The 23,040-nt window shown below is 39.5% G+C and overlaps 5 protein-coding genes and 1 pseudogene across 14 annotated transcripts in view; 3 read left to right on the forward strand and 3 right to left on the reverse strand.

The window, feature by feature from the left end:
- The window catches only part of LOC144638140 (uncharacterized), a 32,543-nt gene extending 22,246 nt beyond the window's left edge, over nucleotides 1-10,297 (forward strand). For 3 of the 4 annotated variants that reach the window (XM_078497330.1, XM_078497332.1, XM_078497334.1), the window contains 4 exons: nucleotides 935-2,458; nucleotides 6,334-6,495; nucleotides 7,718-7,837; nucleotides 8,272-10,297. In XM_078497330.1, the coding sequence (XP_078353456.1) occupies nucleotides 935-2,458; nucleotides 6,334-6,495; nucleotides 7,718-7,837; nucleotides 8,272-8,661 (2,196 nt within the window). In that variant the 3' untranslated portion in view covers nucleotides 8,662-10,297. Of the gene's footprint in view, nucleotides 1-578; nucleotides 786-934; nucleotides 2,459-6,333; nucleotides 6,496-7,717; nucleotides 7,838-8,271 lie in introns of those variants that run through there. The other variant, XM_078497333.1, reaches the window with a different exon arrangement.
- LOC144638194 (leucine-rich repeat-containing protein 42-like) overlaps nucleotides 1-18,382 on the reverse strand; it is a 53,058-nt gene extending 34,676 nt beyond the window's left edge. For 4 of the 7 annotated variants that reach the window (XM_078497399.1, XM_078497396.1, XM_078497397.1 and 1 more), the window contains exons 1-4: nucleotides 18,111-18,382; nucleotides 15,818-16,193; nucleotides 14,306-14,570; nucleotides 12,606-13,106 (exon numbers count right to left, since the gene is read on the reverse strand). In XM_078497399.1, the coding sequence (XP_078353525.1) occupies nucleotides 12,606-13,106; nucleotides 14,306-14,570; nucleotides 15,818-16,193; nucleotides 18,111-18,264 (1,296 nt within the window). In that variant the 5' untranslated portion in view covers nucleotides 18,265-18,382. Of the gene's footprint in view, nucleotides 1-4,253; nucleotides 4,366-4,624; nucleotides 4,732-12,605; nucleotides 13,107-14,305; nucleotides 14,571-15,817; nucleotides 16,194-18,110 lie in introns of those variants that run through there. The other 3 variants (XM_078497394.1, XM_078497400.1, XM_078497398.1) reach the window with 3 other exon arrangements.
- A 1,272-nt stretch (nucleotides 18,383-19,654) lies between these two features.
- LOC144638352 (histone H2B pseudogene) lies at nucleotides 19,655-20,116 on the reverse strand (annotated as a pseudogene).
- A 280-nt stretch (nucleotides 20,117-20,396) lies between these two features.
- LOC144638339 (histone H2A-like) lies at nucleotides 20,397-20,828 on the forward strand. The gene has a single exon (XM_078497569.1). The coding sequence runs from the start codon at nucleotides 20,397-20,399 to the stop codon at nucleotides 20,775-20,777; it is 381 nt and encodes a 126-aa protein (XP_078353695.1). The 3' UTR covers nucleotides 20,778-20,828.
- A 739-nt stretch (nucleotides 20,829-21,567) lies between these two features.
- LOC144638364 (histone H4) lies at nucleotides 21,568-21,976 on the reverse strand. Its single transcript, XM_078497587.1, has one exon. The coding sequence runs from the start codon at nucleotides 21,968-21,970 to the stop codon at nucleotides 21,659-21,661; it is 312 nt and encodes a 103-aa protein (XP_078353713.1). The 5' UTR covers nucleotides 21,971-21,976; the 3' UTR covers nucleotides 21,568-21,658.
- Nucleotides 21,977-22,515: 539 nt separating this feature from the next.
- Nucleotides 22,516-22,983, forward strand: LOC144638452 (histone H3). Its single transcript, XM_078497650.1, has one exon. The coding sequence runs from the start codon at nucleotides 22,516-22,518 to the stop codon at nucleotides 22,924-22,926; it is 411 nt and encodes a 136-aa protein (XP_078353776.1). The 3' UTR covers nucleotides 22,927-22,983.
- Nucleotides 22,984-23,040: the final 57 nt, after the last annotated feature.

A 23,040-nucleotide genomic window follows, 5' to 3' on the forward strand; every position in this document is an offset into this window, starting at 1 on the left:
GAGGGAAAGGCGTTTGGATATAAAAAGTGAAGAGAGGTTATCACGGGTTAAAGAAATTCTCTGCGATAAACTGTCGACAAAACGAAAGGTGGTTTGTTTAGTCTGGCGTAGAACGTGTTCAAGAGGTTTCTTGAAGCCAAGCGGCTTGTGACGTGGAGATGGGTAAAATATTAAACTAATAAACCTCAATTTGGTGCGAAAATTGCGCGTTTATGGCAAACAAATACCGGAAATGATACGTAACTCAGCTTTTGTGAGAATCTGTCAAGTGCATGTCATGTTTAATGAAACCCTTCAAATGCACACCTTAAATGAATGCGACTGAATGAGCCAATAGAATGATTGTTATCGAGCACCTCGGGGCATTTTGACTTGAGGGAAAGTCGTTTTGCCTTGGGGAGGAACTATGACGATCATTCAAAGGCAAACCCAATGGAGTTAAAAGACTGCGAAAAAAACCCTTCTCCGCCTCTTAGGCCGCGCGCCGAAAACTGATTGGTGAGGCGGTGAAATTTAATAAGTCTTAATTAGTCTCCATGGTTACCGATATGAATAGGTGTCAATCAAGTTAGGTTTCCTGCAGAAAAGCGGTCTGATCATTCAAGTCAGGTGGCAGATTTAGTGTTCCAGTTTAGCATTTCTATTGTTTTATCCATTCGTGTGTAAAGATAAGAGAAAGACAGCTTTCCCTTAAGTAATTTACATGCTTTTACAGCGTATTATCATCTCGGCGCGTTTGAACGGAGCGTAGCGCGGGCTTCTCGGCAAAATCATTTGAAGCCAAGGTAACTCTAATGACCAAGATCGCTCAGCCGAGAATTTATTTTCTATTTACAAAGCGCGCGAGACCAGCTTGCAGAGTATAGCGCATTTTTTTCTTTGCTCATTTCAGCAGTTGTTTAATCTTGTTTACTTTGTTATTTGAATGTTATAGGGGAATGTGATGAGAGGAGAGAATACCGATCTTAACTTGAAAGATTATTCAGATACCGTCAAATACCTTGAACAACTGCAAGAAATCAGCCTTAAAACCTTTACTGAGGAACTTGATAGAAGCGAAGGTGAAATTTCTGAGCAGACGGCTAACAGGGCATTGAGGTCCCCTGCGCCTTTCAACGGCATAATGTATGGAAGTGGGTTTTACGCGGCTCATACGCCAGGGCCGAAATTTCCGAGTGAAGCGCACGAAGTACCCTTGGCATCAAGAATGAGAAACTACCGTGGAAATTACGAATCTTTTAATCAAGCAGAAAGAAGTGCCGGATTTGGGGGTGCAAAACTGATTACGTCGGAGAGAAGTACAGCGATGTTTGATTATCATTACACAGATCACAATACACATGGTGGAATGTCCACATCAAGCGGTGTTAACTTGCCTAGCGCCGCGCACAACACGCAAAATGGATTTGCGGCTGAAAATGCTGTCGCGCCGTATTCCCAAGGTGTTGGAAACGGCTGCCTTACAAATTGTCCGCAGTCGGTGAACATTAACCCGCTAGCTGGCTTATCAGAGCTGGCCGAGAAGGCAAACTTCGCGTCTGAACTCGCCCGGAATGGCGTCTCGCAGTCTCGTTTTAGCTCTCAAGGAACTCGCGGCCAAATAAATGGCCTGGCACGCCACTATAGCTTCCCAGAAGCACCGCGCCGCCGAAGCTGGTCTAGTTCGGTTTCTGATGGCGCTGCTAGCTTCTTCAATGGACGACAACAGTCATTTCAAGCTGATAACTTCTCGCCGTCTTTCTCGACAGGGAGCTCCGCGCCATCAGACTCTGATCTTGGTAGTCCATGCCCGTCGACACGAGCGCGTCAATTTTTTCCCTACAGCGAGTCCGATTCGGATCTTTCTCCAACGGAATCAAGTCCCGGGTATGCGTTTGATAGATCAAGAGCATACCAGAACTACAATCCTAGATCGTTCGCCACTTATCGGGATTGGAGTAACCAGGCTGGCTCCATTACACCCAACGTGACAGTCGTTCCCGACCCGAGAAGTAAGCTGTCGCAACTGTTCAAGTCTGGAGGCCGAACGACGACGAAATCCGAGCAAATTCTTAAGGAACATTTGCAAACGTTTGGAAAGTTTTTGTCACCGCCAAGTAGAGACAAAGAGGATGAGAAACCTTCCCAGGCCGAGAACGAGAAAAGCTGGAACAGCGGAGAAGAATCTATTAAAGAAAAGAAGCCTGCTACGATCTCTTCGAACAGTATAAAAGACTCGGTTCCCAGTGAGGAGAACACTGTGTTTCCCTGCCTATGGCTAGGATGTGAAGGAGTTTATTCTGAGCAAGAGGACTTAGTACGGCATATTGAGAAAGTTCACATCGACCAGAGAAAGGCAGACGATCTTTATATTTGTTACTGGAAGGATTGTAGCAGGCAGAGGCGCTGTTTCAATGCCCGGTACAAATTAGTAATACATATGCGCGTTCACTCCGGAGAAAAGCCCAACAAATGTACGGTGAGTACAACCAACTGATTATGTGAACTCGTGTTTGTTTTACATTGTTTTAACATTCTATCAAATAGATCTCGTCAATTATTTTACACTCAATTTGTGAGATCAAGAGAAATGTTTCGTCAAAGCTCGAGTTTTCCACTTCGGTCGAATATCTGGGACGGGCGCGCTATAATGTTTTGTTTTTCGCGAATTTCTAAAAATAAATCCGCAAGTGAATTTCAATTCATTTAGCGCGCGGCTTATGTCCATGTCACGAGCGCTATTCAAATGCCATTTTGGGTATAATTTAATCATGCTTTTATGGACTCAGTCACACGAGTTTCTATTCTTCAGGCCAACAGCTTTTGTCGCTCTGCTAATAAATAAAAAGCTACAAGCGAAACGTACAGGAAATGAATTGCACAATTTTGTCAGTTGCGGTCATAAACCCGCGTCTCCGTTTTCAAAGAGGCCGTTCCGTAGCTATAGGTGATGGTCTACTGAGGCAGGCATCCGCTCCTTCACGCCAGGGTTTCTACAGCGATTTGCATAAGACACAATAATCGCATTGTTTGTCTTTGAGTTCGGCCTCTGGGGCTTAAAATTCAATGGCATATTTGTTATACTTGCGGTTCAGGGCAGCCGAAAAGAAAAACAAAAATCTTGGACCGACATCGAGTAGACGGTGCAGATCACGAAAGGGTTTAATCCATCGCAAACACTGTCTAGAGAGTCTTGAAAGTTCAAGACGGTAATCCAAGATCCGCTAGAGATTATATCTTCGGCTGGTGACTCGTTGGCACTTAGAATTTCGCCCAAAAATTTGGCATGTTCGCGACCACTGAATATGCACCATGTGGTTGGAACGCAGGGGGGTCGAAAAACAATTGATACGTAACCAATCATTTAACTCTAATGTACCCTTCTTGTTCGAAAAGGCTCAAATTCTGCACGAGAAATAAAAAAAATTAAGAGAACAAAAAGAAATCTAGCTTAACACCTTTACGATTTTAGATTTTCACTATTGTTACATTTACTTCTCGTATATAAAAGAACAGAGAGAGTAGTTTTAACCATTTGTTGCTTAAGTCAGGGGGGAGGAGTTCGGCACAGTACAAAGAGAAGCGGCTTTGAAAAGTTGTTAGATAACCTTTACGTTCGCAAGTGTCGTTTCTCCTTTCAAATCAGGGTGTTGTTTTAATTGGATTTAACGTGAATTAAAATAGATATAGCTTGAATTTGGTTGCTGAGCGATGATACGGAGGTTTGGGAACGCCATGCCTTGCCAGCGAGAGCTTCTCAATTGACCTTGGATAAACACATTCCCTGCTGTTTGCGTGATACTTGGGTCACGGAAAACTTTACGCGGATTTTTTTACATATTGCTCTACCACCTGGCCATGAGTATTGAGTGTTATATTGTTCTTTCAACTCTTTTATTTAAGAATTGTCAACACTTCAAAAAAAAAAAAATGCTCTTTTAATTTGTTAAAGTACAGTTTTTGGTACACACGTACGTAAACAAACACAGTCGCTTTAAAAAGGGTTCCTTTAATTAAACCTTTCACTGGTATTAATATTTTCTTAGTGTACAATTTTCAAATACTGTCTGTGTGTTTCTTTAGGCAAAGAAATATGATTGATAACTCTCTTTTGTGTGTTTAATTCATACACCTGCTAAGCAGAAAAAAAATTAAAAAAATAAAAATAAAAATTGGCGGATCGTCAAAGGCAATTTTTGTTTCAAATTGCATATTTAATTCAAACAATTCAATGTTGGTTTAGTCACGGAACTTCTGGAAACCGTAAATTATGCCGTGTTTTTTACAATTCTTTCAAAGGCCGCGGAAGACAATTTAACTTATGTCTTTTTAATTGCTTTTTACTCGATTCTTTGTGGTTTTCTTGCATTTATTTAAGCTTCTTCCCTAAATCAATCAAAGATAAATAAAATTTGGATGTATTCAATTGTCTGACTAAATACAAATTAATTTTTCTGGACATTATAGTTTAAACATTTACTTTGGGCTACCAGCAGTCTTGTTTAATTTCAAATTGAAGCACAGCTAGCTAAACAAACTCTTCACCTATTGTTTTTCAAAGACTATTTCATGAAAACTCAGTGGCAAATTTGATTGCAGCAATTACTAACCAGTAATTCTTTGCCCGAATTTTCTAACAATGTATTTCCCATTGGCAAACTGACAAAAGTCTTCTAGAACACTAACAAATGTCTATTTTATGATGAAAAATTGTCTGGTGACATGTGTAAATAATATACAGTGGTTGCAGGTCTGAAATTAGAAAAAGATATATATTAAAAATTGAGTACAAATACACAAATTTTCTTGATCAAAATCTTACCAAAAAGTAAGAAAAAAATAATTCTATTTTAGTCTCTGATGATTTTTTGTTCAATGCGTGATTTAAAGAATTTGCTTCTCTTGTTTTTTTTAAAACTCCAGCTGGTAGAAAACTGATTGTTTTCTATTTCTAATGTGTGCTAAATATATAACTTGGAAAACAGGTGGAAGATATTGTGATAGTTACTTCTTATCTCAAAAATTTTATACCAAAACTTTTGGATTTTGAAGTTTTAAGTAAATACTCTTAACATTGTTGAAATCGAATTTTGCTAAACATGGGCTAAATGAAGCTCTTGCAGGTTGCTAAAAGTATATTTCTTCTTAAATTGATTCTTTATTTATAAAAATAAGCAAAACACTCTAGAGTAAAGGCTAACAAATTCTGGTGTAGGTAATATTTTGTCAAGCAAATTATTTCATACAAAACTAAACATTTTGGGGAAATGTAATAAAAAGGAGACATTAACACCAAGCAAACATCTTTGAAAACCAAGATTAAAATGTTAAAAATCAGTGCAAAATATTACTAGTGTTGAGTTGAAAAATAGGCTGACATTTTGTGATTTCATTATGGGAACTGTAAAGTCTGCAATGCCTCTACAACAAAACAAATTTTTGACGCTATTTATTACCACATAAGTTTAATCTGTGCCATACAAAATGATCTTAAAATTCTCACTCAAATTATCTAAAGTGATAGAAAAACACAAAAGTGCTTAAAGCCGCACACAGAGAAATACAGATATACCTAGCAATTCAAATGGATAAAATGCTGTTCAAAGACTTCCATTTTGTGCCATCTCACACATACAAATCAATTTCTTATCTCAGGATAAAAATCTTATGCAGTAAATTAAGAAAAAAGTTAGAAGGCCAAAATTGGAAAAGATCAGAAAAGATTGCAAAAATTGAACAGGATTCTTACAGATTTTGAGCAAAAACACTATTTCTGTTAGGCTGATAGAGAAAAAGTTTATATTTATAAAGCATAAAAAAATATATTGGAGGGATTAATTATACAGCAGATGTAACATTACAGAGTGCAAATACGAAACAGTATTAGATTCTATGAAAAAAGCAAAGATTTGGAAAGAGAATGATGTTGATGGTAGAGCAATAATTTTTGAGAGTCCGGAAAATATGTTTTGATGATGCCCATGGCCACTTTAAGCTTTGCTGTAATCCGCATTTTATTATAATTTTTTTTTTTTTTTAAAATAAAGTTTATTTCCTGTTGAAATTTGTTTCTGAAGTGGATCGGATTTGCACAGATTTATTTTTCTAAGCCGGAGACCAAGAGCAGACTCACTATATGGCAATACAGGGGCGAGTGGCAAGCTGCCAAGCTAAACATTTGTCCCGTCCCATTTCTAACTCCTAATATCAGCAGAGAACTGGGTGATCCAGTCATGTCGAATAAGCAGCATTAGAGGTTTCAGACATCTGTGTCTGGGCCATTTTGGGTCTCGCCTCGCTAGCTCACATAAAAGAATATCAAATGACCTAAAGGTTACTTTTTTTATCTTGCAGTTTCCAGGATGTAATAAAGCATTTTCAAGGCTGGAAAATCTGAAAATACACATGCGATCGCATACTGGGGAAAAGCCATACCTATGCCAGCATCTTGGTTGTCCCAAATCATTTTCAAACTCGTCAGACAGAGCAAAACACCAAAGAACACATCAAGACACGGTAAGTTGACCAAAAGCAAATTTCTCCCTCAACATTTCAATACTGAGTCAGGTGTATGATTTATGAGAGTTTGAAAACTTATCACAAAGGCCAATTTGCCCACCAAGGCAGGAAACATAAGGGAAAAAAGGAAGTGAGTTGCAGACTATGCCATGATTTTACTTTTACAATACATGAGATAAAAAACAAACGAAAGAAAACATGTGTTACATTTCTAACCAAAAAAAATACCTCCTTCAAAATATCATAAAAGATGTTAAATATTAAAACTAAACCCCTAAAAATGTCCTTTTAAGTTTGGGCATGTCTTGCTCCTTAAAATGCCATCAAAAATTCTTACCCCCAAGCCTGAAACTCACCATTTCACATGGGTGTGAAATTGGTGATTTTTTCAGGGTGGGGGGTATGGGTGGTGCTATGAATAAATTAATGCCTTTCCTGGGGGTCAGAATTCATTGACACCTCCTTCTCAGTTGTTCCATGTGTACCTCCCTGGGACAGAAAGCTGTTGTTTCTACCTGTGAATGGTCAACAGGATTAGCCAAGTTGACTATTGTTGTCCACCATCCAATGCATCTTTTATACAATTTTTGAAGCATAAAATGTAATGACAAGGGGAAACTGTTCAGCAACATTGACTAGAAATAAAAGTTTTTTTGTCCATCCAAAAAGAGCATCAACTTAAGATATCTGCCAAACTGGGAATTTCTGTTCTCATTCTTGGGGGGCCTTTTATACTCTGGCAGTTTTGCAGTTTAAGCCAATTTTGAGTGTCGGTTCGCGGGTACATTCCTGTTAATAGACCATTTTACAGTTGTCTGCTCAGTGACCTGGCCATTGACTGAAAGTGAGACTGAAGGTGACCTTGTTTTGATACAGACCTCACTGCTTTTGTTGTGTTAATCACGTTGTTTTGATGCTAACTAGGTACATTTACATAATAAAGCAAAGAGGTTTGTAACAATGCAAGGTCACCCTCAGCCTCTCTACCATTCAAAGGCCTGGTCACTTGGTAGACAACTGTAAAATGGACTATTTTATCTGGCAGTTTATGGTCAAGAAATTATGACAGTTTCGGTCTTAAGAAGAAAACAAAAGCTTTTTGCGGCCTAGGGAGAACAAAATGTGGCGGTTTTCGAAATGTATGACCGCCTATAATAGACACTCTTCTTGGTGCACGTAAAAGTGACAACCATCTTAATTTTTTTTCTGTTGTTTGTAGAAACCGTATGCATGTCAAGTCCCTGGCTGTCCCAAGAGATACACAGACCCCAGTTCACTAAGGAAACACTTCAAACAGCATGCAAATGGCAAGATGCCACAACAGAACTCAAGTGGGAAGGTGAGGATCATGAGAGAAACGTGATCGTGATGTAGTCCTGACCATGATATCCTGGATACCTGTACAGTTGAATCCCGATAACTTGAACCTTCAAGGGAAATCGAAAAAGATTCGAGTTATCAGGGGTTTGAGTTATCAAGGGCAAAATTAGTAAGAAAATAACCTGGAGGGGAATCGAAAAAGGTTCAAGTTAGTGGGAGGTTCGAGTTATTGAGGGTTCGAGTTATCTCGGGATTCAACTGTATATATTTTGTAGTGTGGTATTTCCTGTTTATCTCTCGCTTGTATTTATAGCATTTGTCATCACATTTATAGCTTCGGTATAATTTTTGGATGTGTTCTTGCGGATATAAACTGAATAACTGAATAAGGATTGAATTACTTAGAAATGTTTTGTCTTGTGGCAGTTTGTAATGTTTGTTTTCTGTTGATAGTCTAAACAGAAACCAAGAGGAAACCGCTCATCAAAAAGAGACCTACTCTGTGCAGGAGTGACAAGACCTTTATCAGACTTCAGCTTTGTGGATGAGTATCAAGCAAGAAAACGACAGAAAACGCTGGATACATTGCGGCAGACAACAGAGAAAAAACTCGCTTTAGAGAATGGTTTCACCCAAGCTCATCTTGATGCCCAGAGGGCATGGTATGGAGCGGAGAGTCTGTACGGTCAATACAACCCACCACCACTGCAACCCGTTGCAAGGGCAAGCACTCCAACACCGGAAGAAGAACCAGCAGCCTTATGCTATACTCAAATGTTGAGCAGCATGGAGATCCCCACATTTGAAGACACACTAAAACCTTTATCAAGTGCATATTCATAGCTAACATGGCTTTTAGAGAGACAATGAACTTTGTACAAGGCTTTATTCGAGGAACGTTTCCTTGCTCTCAACATACAGCCTAGAATAATGACTTTACAAGGGTCTGGTTTAGATGACAAACCTATGTTTCAAATATAAGCTCAAGTAAAGCCTTACCAAGGAAATTGGAAAATGCATTGCAAAACCTTTCCAAATGACTTGGAAGATGTGTTGCATATTTCTGTTAATGTTGCAAAACTAAACATAATTGCTACTTAGCTATAGTTTTGCCAAATTTTTGTAAGGTTTGAAAAGTAAATCATGTGCAAGTTGGGCAAAGAATGACAAAATTTATTTGCCAGCTTGAAGGGGGCAAAAGAGGATTTTAAAATAATGAGGTTATTGAAGAAATGCACCATTTCATACATGTAGATTTTCAAATTGTTTATACAATTTAACTTGAAAAAGCTTTAAAAGTTGGGTGGAGTCAGTTTAAATTCTAGCTCAACTGCATTCAAGTTAACAAGGCTAAATTCAATTTATTTTTCGCTATGTCGCTGCCACTGCTGCTGCTAACAAGCATCATGTAAAGTTAAATAAATTGATTAAAGATATGTGGTGAAGAGTTCTATTTTGATAAATAAGATATCATGAGTGGCACAAGAGAGAGATTTCTTAGGCACTCACTGCAAAGATAAACAAGGGTCTAGGGAGGGATATATATAATTAATTTTAACTCTATTGGGTAAATGTCAAATTAGATTATTGTATAAACATTTAGGAATCTTGTACAATTACTAGTAGTGTTGTGGCATTGTGAAAAAGAATTAGTAATTTATTGTAATATACATTTGAACTAGTTTCAATATCAAAGAATTTTTCAAGATTGAGTTACTTCCATACTCATCAGCGACATCATACATGAACATAACAAATTCAATCCGTACAAATTGTAGTTAATTGTCTTAGGTAGTCCAGTTGGTAGCCCTGCATAATCAATACTTTTACAAGCAAAGGACAGACTGGGCATTTCTAGTTCCTCATTGTCTGAAATTAACAGCTAAAATAGTTTCTTATAACAGCCATACTCACTTATGTTAAGTAATAATTAACTTCACTTCAATCATTATATAATGAACCTATCAGAAGCAGTTTTTGAGTTTGTATGTAGTGATTTATACCTTGTGTATTTTAACCATAATCATAATAGTTTCATGGTTAAATAATATTTAGACATAACATTTTGACCAGCTCTCCTTAGAGCAAGGATGCCACATGACATGTAAGACAGTAATATGTCTAAACGTTAATATTACGCATTTATTTTTTGTTCCTTTTGGATAAGGAATTGTAGAATTAATAATTATGCTGTTCAAGAATGTACATATCACGTAATATATACAAGTGTTATAACAATCTCATTCTGCTATTTTGCACTTTTCATTTCATATAGAATTAAGTAATAGTGCATATTTTGCCATAATTTTGTAACATTTCAATTAACGCTGAGTATATTTCTTTCATAGTCATAAAAGATATGTGCATTTTGCTATATAGTTTTGTTATGCTTACGGGATTCATGTAAAAGAACATGCGTATTGTTGATAGCATGGTTTATCTTTTTTAATTAATAAAACAATATTACTGGACATAACAAGAGATGTCATTATTTTATATTAACTTTACAGTAAAATTATATTCACTTCTCATCACTTATTAAAGTTAACTGCCTACTCAACTACCCATACGGTTCTTGTCTCTCGGATTTTCACATTACTTAGGATTTTAGAGGTGAATGTAGTGGAGGAGGAAAGGGGGAGGGGGAAGGGGCTGTGCCCTGAATATTAGACAAATAAGACTGTTGAATTTGGGGAGGAAGCCCATATCAACCGTTGTTGTTTTTCACATCGGTCCACTTTCTTTTCAATGCTGTTCCCTGGGGTGTGAAGAAGAGAGACAATGGGGAACCAGAGTGCTATACATATCAAATAGAAATTTGGAAATGTTGGTTTTTAAGGAGGGGGTAAAACTGGAGCAACATGGGAATACCCTTAGTCCTGGTTGGGGGTGGGGGATATTCCTTGCAGTGGACTATACAGGGAGGCTGCACCCCAAAAGGGCACCTTTTTCAGGCTGGAGGTACATCAAAGGACAAAGAATAAATTATTGTGAAAGCTGAAAGGGAGGATCATAAATTAATAAAAATATACACTACAAAAACATTATTCTGATGTCAATAAATTTCATAAATTTTACCTTGGGCAGTGCATTTTATTGTTCCTCATGGGTGTCCCAATGGGGTTTGTGTATCCACTTATACAGACCATGATTTTCTTGGGACTAATAGAAAGAGACCATAATAGTGAAGGTAGTGGTAAGGCAAGGCTCCCTGGGGGGGGGGGGGGGAGGGGGTGGGTGAGTGTAGCATGCTTTTTACCCTATTTCAGAGCTGACCCAAAAATTGAACCCTATTTCACACCAGACCCCACCAAGGAACTGAAGGTTTGCCTAAATATTTTCAGATGGGGTACAAATTACTGTTGGTCTTAAGTCACTCTTCTAAAGGGGTGAACATTTAAGCAATCATAAAAATAGTCTCTTCCAAAAATTATACCTAACTGCTGACCAGAGTGCACAAATTTCAGACGAAAATGGTCTGAAAACCATACCCTTTGGCACTGCACATACCTATATAGCCTATGTAAGGGAGTACCCCCGCCCCCCTCCCAGGTAAGGCAATTAACATCTAACAGCTGCTGGATGCCCTGGGTAAGGGGTTCATGCATGGCTAAGTAGGGGTGTGCGTGTAGTGTGAGGTAGAGGGGAAGGGAAAGGGGAGGATGGATGATAAGACGGTTTTCATTTTGCTTTATTTTTTCGTCTTAAAACACATCTTTTTAAATTAGCTTTTAACCTTTAGATCTTGTCAATAATACATGTACATGTAGATATTGAGTTTATCTTAAAATATTAAAGTAAAAAAAAATGTTAAGGTTATAAAAATTTTTTTTATTGCAATGCGCTTTTTGATTATTTTTTATGTTAAAAAGCACACTATAAATTAATAAATTATTATTATTATTATTATTATTATTATTATTGTTGTTGTTGTTGTTGTTGTTATACTATAAGGCAAGTTGAAGTTCTAGGGAGTGTACAGCGTGCTTCCTGAAACCCTTACCCTTTTTCAGACCAAACTATTTCAGATCTGACCCCAAAATCGATACCCTATCTCAGACCAGATTCTACGCAGGAACTCCTTTCAATAACTAAATTGGTTTCCATAAATATTTAAGATTGGATACAAATTAAAGACGCTTTTAAATCACACATCTAAAGGAAAGTATAATACCAATAATAAATTGTCTTTTCCAAAACTATACCTAACTGCTAACCACAATGTGCAAACCATACCCTCTTAATTTTCAGAATGGCCAAAATCTATACCCTATTTCAAAGCAATTATATCCTATACCCATTTCAAAGTGGCTTAAGTCTACTCCCTGTTTCAGGCCAAAACAGCATGAAAACGATACCCAGGGTTCGAACTCTTTTGAGCTTTTGAAATTCCATGACTTTCCATGACCCTTTTCATAAAATTTCAAAGTTTTTCATGTCCTAACTTTGGCCATTTTCCTTTGAAATTTTCAAAAAAATATTCTGATTTTGGGTAGGTTTGTACCCTTTCCTTCACAAAATTAAACTGCCTTTAGTTATTTATTTTGTACAATCAATACCATTTTCCATGACTTTTCATGACCCACACCTTAATTCCATGTCTTTTCAGGCCTGGAAAATGAAATTCTAAAATTTCATGACTTTCCAGGTTTTCCATGACCTGTACGGACCCTGATACCCTTTAGTGCCCAGCAGGTGTAAGGGAGTACACCCCCTCCCCCCAAGTGAGGTTCTACTTGCATATACAGGTTGTAGTAGCAACACTACAGGTATAACTGTAGACTTACCTATCTAACCTGATCTAAGGACTCTAACAGAGAACACTTTCTTTGTACAGGCTTCCACTGTTTGTCGCAATTTAAATATGCTTTAATGAAGTCATCCTCTAAAGTTTCTTGGTCACTGCTACTAGTTGTTACTACTAGAGCATCTTCACTTGTTTTTAACTTCTTTTTGGGTGGATCATTTCTTGCAGAATTCTCCTTGTTGTCTTTCATACATTTTCTCATAGATTGCTGCATTTCTGTAGGGTTTACACAAGCCAGTTTATCTTTCTTTGAACACAGCATAATTGTTGGGAGTTCGCTGATGGTTGTACCCTTGGCTGCAGATTTTTGTATCAAGACTGGTCGTGATGACTTGTAAAATTTAGCACTTTTTTTCTCAACTTGTGGTTTTGCTTTGTTACTTGCAGTGCTAGCCTTAGACTTTTCCATCCAGCTTTTAATCACATCAACAGCCCATCCTTCCGTAACTGTAAAAGCTTTACCTGACTTGAAATCATCAACCTGTTGTTATTATAATGAATAAAATAAAAAGAGCAGATTTTACAGTATATACTAAAACCAGTGAATATATAAAGAAAGCCTTGCAATGGCAATGGGAACAAAAACAAGTCAGAGTAGAAGGGCACTGCATGTACATAAAAATTTCTGATATACTTCTTTGAAGTGTAGCCTCAGCTGTGAAACAAAAACAAATTTCCAAATTCTGTATGTTTCGGAGAACGTGAACTCAACTGCAATATGACTCAACGAATTTCTCATATCTCTATATCGATCATGTTAATTTTGACTGGGTTAGGTTCATTGTTGCTATGTGAACAAGAATAGATTTGTACTGAAATTTATGCAACTCTCACCCCTTTATCAATGTGAAAATTTGTTAACAAACTCAATGTGTTTTTCCAGAAAATATCTATGCCTCCCTCACAGAAGGGTGTTTGGTTTGAACCCCGCCTCCCCACCCCAGAAATTCCAGTTTAATTTTGTACTTTCCTCTAAAAACTTTGGTTTTTGAGACCCCCAACCCCTTCGGAACAGTTTCAATTACCTTCTGTGGGGTAGGTGTGGCTATTTTCTGGAAACACAAAACTCAGCTGCATTCTGTGCTTGCCAAATGGATTGTAAAAACCAATATCAGCCTGATTAAACCACCAAGAAACTCCCAGTTTCTTGGTTAATAATCAGTGTCATAGTAAATGATCGAAACCCAGGAGCATCAGTAGTTTGTATAGTGTGATCGTCCAGGTGAGAGGTAGTGGCTGATGTTTCATCAACCTGGCTGATGTTTTAACAACCTGAGTGGAAGTCATCTTCAAAGTCAAGTGAAGGCTCTGAAGATGACTTCCATTCAAGTTGTTGAAACATCAGTCACCAAAAACAGTTCTTTTCAGAACTACTCTCAATTTCGATGACCACACTATACAAACTACTGATACTCGGGACTGGATTCAAACCATTGACCATTTACTGGTAAAAATCTCCCATAATACACTTTGTTTGCCCGGGCCCAAAATTTTGTTTTAAATTTCTCTTGGGACGACTGTATGTCCCAAGAGAAATTGTAAACAATGCTTATGCAAAATTTTGGCCTTTTTACCTTCTGTAGGGTGGGTCTGCATTCTGTTTGACAAATGGGTTGTAAAAACAATATCAGTCTGGTTAAACCACTATATCTACCAGTTTCTTGGTTACTAATAACTTACATCCAATGCTAGACACAAGCTGGTTTGGTTCATTAGTTGTGGGACACCATAACCAAGTGTTACTTTGGTACCAGACAGATTCAAAGCACTCAAGGAATTTAGCTTTACAATATGCTTGATACTATCATCTGTTATGCCAGGATTCAAGGATAAATCCAAAACTGACAGCTGTCCAAGTCCTCCCTTCAAAAGACGCTGGGGTAGTGTGAGTTTTCTAATGCCAGAATCAGAAAGACAATTCTCTTTAAGGCTGAGCTTTGTCAAGCTGTATTAAAAATAAAGAAAATAAATAATGATTTAGGTTCTACACAGCTAACATGTACACCTTTTTACAGCATGCAAAGTAAGGCCTGTCCGATAGCCCTGGGCTAGTGGATTTTCCTTTTGGGCTATTTGATTTTACCCATCATTTGTTTGATGGGAATGTAGCAGTTTTGGACTCCTTAGTTGGCAGATGAAGTCAGGACACTGAGAAATGCCTTTGAACTACTGGGTAGTATGCAATGGTTCCAACTTGGCCGCGGGGCAAGCTGAAAAATCTATTTACTTTGCTCCCTGGGCTATCAGAGGACAAACAAAAAAACAAAACAGTTATCACATTTAGAATCAATGATATATAAACAAAATTACTGCACATGGTGCTTGAAATAATTAAACGAAATAGCCTCCAAAGTAGATGCTCGTTGAACTTGTCATGCAATCTTTCATGAAGAAAATATTACTGGTACATGACAAAGTGAAAAAGCTAAAGAATAATAACATAAACAAACAATTATAAGGAAAACGGAGGAGTTTTGATTAAATTGATACTCATTTAATAAGTGCATATATTTTTGTAGCCTTGGATATTTCTTCAGTTAACCCGCAACCTTTCCAGAGCCCAAAACTCCATACACGAACTAAGGAAAATATTTGAAATTAAGGGAAGTTTAGAGGGAAGCCGAGAGCCGGTTTCTATTAGCATTAAGCGGCTAGGAATATTTCTACTCCCCCTTGAATGGGATGCTAGTCCATCGCAGGGTACCCCCACCAGCATTATGTCGCCGGTACCCATTTATAGACCTGTATGGAGAGAGGCACTATGAGAGTAAAGTGTCTTGCCCAACAACACAACACAATCACCCCGGCCAGGCCTCGTGCCCGGACCGCTCGATCTGGAGTCCAATGCACTAACCATTAGGCCACCGCGCCTCCCACAAGACTGGATTAGATTGACATAGCATAAATGTACATGTTTGTAACCTCGCTGCATACATTGTACAGTTGAATCTCGAAAACTCAAACCTTCAAGGGATATTGAAAAAGATTCCAGTTATTGGGGGGTAGAATTAGTAAGAAAATGACCTAGAGGGATATCAAAAAAATGTTTGAGTTAGTGGGAGCTTCGAGTTATTGAGGGTTCCAATTATCGAGATACTTCAACTGTACTAAATTTCTAGACTACTGTTTAGCTGTTAGTATTATCCTGAAAACACGTGGCAAAAACAAATGATGCATCTTTATCATACTTACCCATGTAAATGAGCAATGTATGACAACAGTTCATGAGTGTCTCCAAGACGACAGTGACTGACATCAAGCTCAGTCAGACATACAAACAGCTGAAGATATTCCAAGTAATTGCTTGTTAGAATGTGTGCCGCACTTAGGCTCAGTTTTGATAACACCAATATACCATATGCTTCACAGAACAACTTCAAATTCTTGGGATCAGATCCAAATTGGTCATTCTCATGGACTTTTTTGAAAAGCTCTTCTCCAACAATGTCTGGAAATCCTTCAAGAGATTCTACCATAGATATGTTCTTGGCAACATAATCCAGACAAATAAGAAAGAGGGATTGGGGATTGTAGGTGTTATCGTTGGTGTTAACTGAACAATTTGCTCCTGTGTAAAAGAAAAAAAAACATATTCAAAGCTAAGTAAATATTTACATTCTACTTGGGTAATACTGTGTACAGAGTTCAAGTTGATGCTTAGAAATTAAGTCAGAGCTGCAAATAACAGTCGGTCATCGGACATTGGCCGGCCAAAAATTGCTCATGTCCGACGAATTCCCAAGTGTGGTCGGACATGATGTCCTGACAATTTTTTGATCGTTCATCATTTTACAGCAACAATGAATAAAAATCTTTCCGACCACAATTTTGTTTTGTCTGACCAAGATGGGTTCTTAGTAAAACATACTAGAATAAGCGCCGTCCCCGAATAACCGCCGCTGTCGAATGAGCGCCGCATTTGGGACAAAAAAGTTAATAAGCCCGCACTTTGGGGCATGAAAAATTTAATAAGCGCAGCGGCACTTATTCAAGTAAATACTGTATGTCCTTTCAAGTGATAAAAATTATTTGCTGCCCTGTTCAGTGAGCTCCAGTAGCAAGCGACCTTCTCCCCCACACCACACCCTTTTTGTTTTTTGTTTTTGCTGAAAATGCAAGATTCAGAAAAGGGTTGTAACTTTTCCAACCCTTTTCCCCTTATTTGAACAAGAAAAGGACCTACTACACTCTTTTGTTCACTTTGTCTGTCACTCCCACCCCGCCTTGCATTGTCCGACACATCTGAATCCACCATTAATTCCATTTTTGAAGCCTTTCAGTGACCGAAGCAAGTTTCACCCATGTAGGAGGGTTCCCTAGATAAGGTGGGGCAGAGAGGAAGGAACTGCGAAGTAAGGGGGGCAGGAAGTCTGGAACTGGTTGGGGTCCCAAAGTGTTTGGAACTGGGACAAATGGAAAAAACTTGCAACATTGCATTTCAAGTTGAAATAATTATAAAAACAACAAAGAGGTGGGAGCCACTATAAAAGAAAGGGGGTGGGGGGGGGGGGCAAAATGGGAGTTAAAGGTACGGGGAGCGGGAACTTTGTTTAGACCCCCCTTCCCCTGTAACATGTAAGAGGGGCCGTAAGAGGGTTTCTCGTGAAACGTGATTGTACGTTTTTATTTTCCGTGATCCGTGATTATAAAATAATATTCAGGGGCGTAGCCAGCCTATAGGCCCGGGCCTACAAATTGTTTGGGCCCGCTCGTATTTTTTAAATGTATAATAGAGAGCAATTCAGGCTGAAGGTTTTTCAAAATGAAATAGAAAGCAATGTGCATTGTAAATATAGTGATAGGTATCTTTACTGTAAAGACAAGTGCGTTTATATATTTGGCAATGAGTGAAAGTTGGCCCATTCTCTGTAATAATATGTCAAAATGTAGGTGGTGTGAAATTGCACTTTTGATGGTCTTTAATTATCGGTAGGATGTCCCCGAACGCCTCCCCTCTTCCCCATCCCCCACCAGGAAGCGGCCAGGCCTACAACTCGTCAGAAAGCTGGCTACGCCCCTGATATTGTCCGTGAACTGTGAATGACATACTTGTTGTGACACATGAAAGCAAAAAATAAGGTTGTGTAATCATAAGATTTGACTAGAATTCAGCACTTCCTCCGTAAAAACCAACCTGCTGTGCAAGGAAGATTACTTTTGGACACAATTTGCGTGATGGCTAAATATTTAAGAACAGGTAGTCAGTCATTTTTGCAAAATCGTCCTTGCAAGACTAAAAACACTTCCATATGGAGGCTTAAATGCACAAGACTTCCTCGTCTATGTTATTTTCCGTGAAACGACGTGATTTACCATTTTTAATAGTCGTGAACTGTGCGCATGACCCCCCCTTACCGCCCCTCATGTAAAACTGGCCTCGAAACAGGCCCCAATGTAGCAAGAGTATTTTATATAAATCTACGTAAATAATATGCATTTGCACCCTTCATAGAACGTCATATTCTTATCTATACCAAAAACATACCTTTAAAGAGACTGTTTTTGAAAGAACAATCGTTCTTTCGACTTAAATTGTATCCCGGAGGCGAACAAATTCGGCCATATTTGTTCCTCGTGTAAACCAAACCAACCTCGCTCCAGCTTTCACAGGCTTCCCTCGGAAAATCTTCGAACGACATTTAACATAATATGAGTTGTACTAATACGATAGACAAGATTCCTGCGTTGAAAAGCTGGAAAAAAAAGCCCAAAAATGAAAACAGACAGCAAACAGCTGAAGATCGAACTTCTGAGAGACCTAGCTGACGGGAGAGACTCGGTTTGTATTTTCCCGCCATGCTACGCGTTGCGACCGCGTTGCTGGTTCTGTGTCGAGAAGGGATTGGGAATTAGTTTGCAGAAAGGAGCATTTTCGGACAATTTTAGGTTTTTTTTTCCTCTGTGCACCATTCAGTTTTCAAATCATGTGAAATGCAATGTTTTGATATTTTTTGGCGGTAACTTTTCATAGGATCGATCTAGGAAAAGGAGTTTTCACGATTGAGAGGCCCCCTTCAAATAGCACCCCCTCCCCCCCCCCCCCCACCTGTCTATCAGTTTACATGCCCCTTTATGTACCCTGGGTTCCAGAGGGTTTTTTTTTTTTGCGGTGCCAAAGAGCGGCGAAGCCGCGATCGGACGTGGCTTCGCCACTCTCTCGACGATCGCGGCTTCGCCGCTCTTTGTCGCCGAAAAAAAAAAAAAAAAAAAAAACCCTCTGGCACCCAGGGTACCCTTTATGCAACGAAATTTCGAAATTTCTTGCAAAGCTATCTGAAACGACTGAAAGCACTAGAAAAGAAAAATGGTATTATTCGTTCTAATTGGTTTCTTTGGCAAAACCAGTTTATTTCCGGAGCGCAGTATGAACAACCCTAGCCTGTGTATAGCTAGCCAGCGTAGCTTGGCGTTCTAGTGTATAGCCGTCCTGTTCCGCTAAAAAACATTGCGGAGCGGGACGGCTGTACACAGCTAGAACAACCCAAACGCAGGTAAAATTTACTTCTTTCGTTCATGGTGCAAAATTGCAAACGCAGTCGTAACCCTTCCTAAAACCAATTGCAAGAGACTGTGTATGTCTTATAACTTACACCCTTGTTGAATCCCGATGGAAGATGTACGTTGAACAGAATCTTAGATTCGAGCGCGCGTATAGAAAACGCTAAAGGCGCGAAAGGGCCACGCGAGGAAAAATTCGAATTTTTTGTCGCGTAGGCTTCTCGCGATCTAAAACGAAACGCGCTGAAAAAACTACATGCCTGCTATGCAGGCTTACAGAATCGCCATTATCTTTCCCAGAAAATTTGGGATGGACTATCCGTTTTTGACAACGCGCGGCATAAAAGAGACAGAAGAAAGAAATATGGTTATGACAGAAACATAAGTTTAGCGAGCAGCAGATTTTCTAAAATTGCGAGAGCGATACTCTATAAACGACAAGTAGAAATCCAGTTATATGATTTTCGAAGGGAAATGAATCAAAAATGGTTTTTAATGCAAGTTGATCATTGATTTTTACAAGACTTGGTGGCTCCTAAAGGAGCCGTTTGTTTTGGCGGGAAACCCACAAAGTGAGTTTACTTGCTGCTGGTGTACTTGGTCACAGCCTTGGTTCCTTCACTGACGGCGTGTTTGGCCAGTTCACCGGGCAGAAGCAGCCTGATGGCGGTCTGGATCTCGCGGGAGCTGATGGTTGATTTCTTGTTGTAGTGGGCAAGGCGGGAAGCTTCGGTGGCAATGCGCTCGAAGATGTCGTTGACAAACGAGTTCATGATGCCCATGGCTTTGCTGGAGATGCCAGTGTCAGGGTGAACTTGCTTCAACACCTTGTAGATGTAGATAGCATAGCTTTCCTTTCTCTTTCCCCTTCTCTTCTTCTTTCCTTCAGCCGAGGCCTTTGCCTTGCCGGCTTTCTTCTCGCCTTTCTTTCCTGCAACTTTGGGTGCCATGTCTGTAGATCAGAATGGATTTGAATGAAGGCAGGATGATGTGTCTTGGTATTTATAATAAAATTAATAAGGGATCAATTACCATACGGATCGAAATCCTCGATTACTGATTGGCTATCCTAGCATAACTGACCTTCGAGGTCATATTTATATGCATGTAGTTTGTTTATACCACATGGAGTCTTTGTTTTACCTTGTCAAATGGAAAGTTTTGATTGGTGTATTTCGATCCTCTACACTTGAATAACGGCACATAAAATTCGGCGCGCCTTTTAACTGAGGTACATACTCTCAGAAACTTTTCGTGAGTTATACACTCAAACATGTCTGGTCGCGGCAAAGGGAAAGCAAAGGGCACCAAGTCCAAGACCCGCTCATCCCGAGCAGGGCTTCAGTTCCCAGTTGGTCGTATCCATCGTCTTCTCCGCAAAGGCAACTACGGAGAGCGTGTTGGCGCCGGTGCTCCAGTGTACTTGGCTGCTGTGCTCGAGTATTTGAGCGCTGAAATCCTCGAGTTGGCGGGCAACGCTGCTCGTGACAACAAGAAGACAAGAATCATCCCCCGTCACCTTCAGCTGGCTGTGCGCAATGACGAGGAGTTGAACAAACTGCTCGCCGGTGTCACCATCGCACAGGGAGGTGTTCTTCCCAACATCCAGGCTGTACTTCTACCCAAGAAGACCGAGAAGAAAGCTAAAGCTTAAATAAGCTTTCATTCACAAAAAACGGCTCCTTTAGGAGCCACCAAATGTTAAAAAAGTCATAACCAACATTCACCCTTTACACGCAATAATATCAACTACACCGTAGGTTTCGAAAATCTGACTTTTTATCACGCGCGGTATTGGTCGGTTTTAGCTGACTGCCCTTTACATTTTTATGTCTGAAATTTTCTTTCTGATTACTTCTACACTCATGCAAAATTGAGCGTTTTCTCAAAATAAAAGCACCGGTTCCTAAGGTTTGCTCGTTTTAAAAATTGCGCCCCTAATTATCTTTTGAGTCATATATAACGGTCTGTGGTTGTAAGATGCGTAACATAATTGAAATTGTTTAAGATGCAAGACAATTCGGAGGTATACCGACGTTTCAGCAATACTGCCTCAGTTCATGTGAGCAAAAAGCTCGCCAAGTTTTAAGATGTGTCTCCCAAATGCGTATCTAAAATTTTGGTGTAAACGGCGTCGAGATTTCGCACGAGTGCTTTGTTTCCGCGCGCGGCGGAGCCTCAAACGAGCGGCAAGCGCGGCCATGCGTACAGTTCAATTTTGCGCGCCAAAACTTAGTAAACGGGAATGCGTCCGTTTTGCAGGGAGCGAAGAAATTCCAATTTTCAAGGTTCTCAGTGTCTTGCACAAAGCACTTTCCGTTTCCTAGTCTCCATAGCCAACGATAAAGTAACGCAAATTAAATTTGCTCGCTCTGATATGCTGAGCAGAGTCATCTGAATATCCGTTTAAATTCACTTCACTTTACGTATTACGACACTACAAATTTCATCATTTTGATACACATTTATTGATCATGACTTTTGAGAGATTTGGTGGCTCCTAAAAGAGCCGTTTGTTTGTGTTGGCAGTGCAGTCTAACCGCCAAATCCGTACAGAGTACGGCCTTGTCGTTTCAGAGCGTACACCACATCCATGGCTGTCACAGTCTTTCTCTTGGCGTGCTCAGTGTATGTCACAGCATCACGGATCACGTTCTCAAGGAAGACTTTAAGAACACCACGAGTCTCCTCGTAGATCAGGCCAGAGATTCGCTTGACACCGCCACGGCGAGCAAGACGACGGATGGCTGGCTTGGTGATGCCTTGGATGTTATCACGAAGAATCTTTCGGTGACGCTTGGCGCCTCCTTTTCCTAGACCTTTGCCTCCTTTACCGCGACCAGACATGTTGATTGAAAGTTCTCTAACTGAGATTATGCTCAAATTTGTGCAGTTTCTGCTTTATATACCAACAAGCTTGACCTCTCAGGAAACCTTTGAAAATTTTCTATTGGCTAAGCGATGACAAATGTAAAACAAAGCAGAAAAATGATAATTGTATTATATGCGCATATTATATTACCATGCCGCAGCTTGTAAAGACTGCGCGCTGTAGACGCTGTACGAACTTTATCAACTTTATTTATTTTCTTTTATACAAAAAAAGAAAACTGGTCAGATGTCATGTTCAACATATTCAGTGAATGCTAACTTATTTCATAGCTTTATTTGCACTTTTCTTTCGGCAGAACACTCTTATAAACAGTTGAAAATAAGACAGAACTCTTTAGGATCGAAACTTGTGCAATAATATTATTATGCACGTAGTTAACCAATCAAAATTGATATGTTTCGACCAATCACAAAAAAGCCCGCCGGGTATAAATGTTTAGAAGGACAACACAAGCCAATTCTCGATCCGACATCTTTAAAGTCTTATCGATTTGTTGAACATGGCTCGTACAAAGCAAACTGCACGTAAATCAACTGGTGGAAAAGCTCCACGCAAACAGCTCGCCACAAAGGCAGCTCGTAAGAGCGCTCCTGCCACCGGTGGAGTCAAGAAACCTCATCGTTACAGGCCTGGTACAGTCGCTCTTCGTGAGATCCGTCGTTACCAGAAATCCACCGAGCTGCTGATCCGCAAGCTGCCCTTCCAGCGTCTTGTGCGAGAAATCGCTCAAGATTTCAAGACCGATCTGCGTTTCCAGAGCTCCGCTGTGATGGCTCTTCAAGAAGCTAGCGAGGCTTACCTCGTTGGTCTGTTTGAAGACACCAACTTGTGCGCCATCCACGCCAAGCGCGTCACCATCATGCCCAAGGACATTCAGTTGGCCCGCCGAATTCGCGGAGAGCGAGCATAAGTGGATTACATCCCTCATAAAACAAACGGCTCCTTTAGGAGCCAACACATTAATAAAAGCAATGACCAAAGGTTTTAATATTTTTTCACCCATAAGACTCTCAGCCGCAGAAAC

Source organism: Oculina patagonica, chromosome 14, assembly GCF_052425735.1.
Source record: "Oculina patagonica isolate OP01 chromosome 14, crgOcupat, whole genome shotgun sequence".
NCBI classification, from domain to species: Eukaryota; Metazoa; Cnidaria; class Anthozoa; order Scleractinia; family Oculinidae; genus Oculina; species Oculina patagonica.

Excerpts from the sequence above, each read along its gene's own strand:
- LOC144638364 (XM_078497587.1), bottom strand. The coding sequence starts at position 21,970 with ATGTCTGGTCGCGGTAAAGGAGGCAAAGGTCTAGGAAAAGGAGGCGCC.
- LOC144638452 (XM_078497650.1), top strand. The coding sequence starts at position 22,516 with ATGGCTCGTACAAAGCAAACTGCACGTAAATCAACTGGTGGAAAAGCT.
- LOC144638339 (XM_078497569.1), top strand. The coding sequence starts at position 20,397 with ATGTCTGGTCGCGGCAAAGGGAAAGCAAAGGGCACCAAGTCCAAGACC.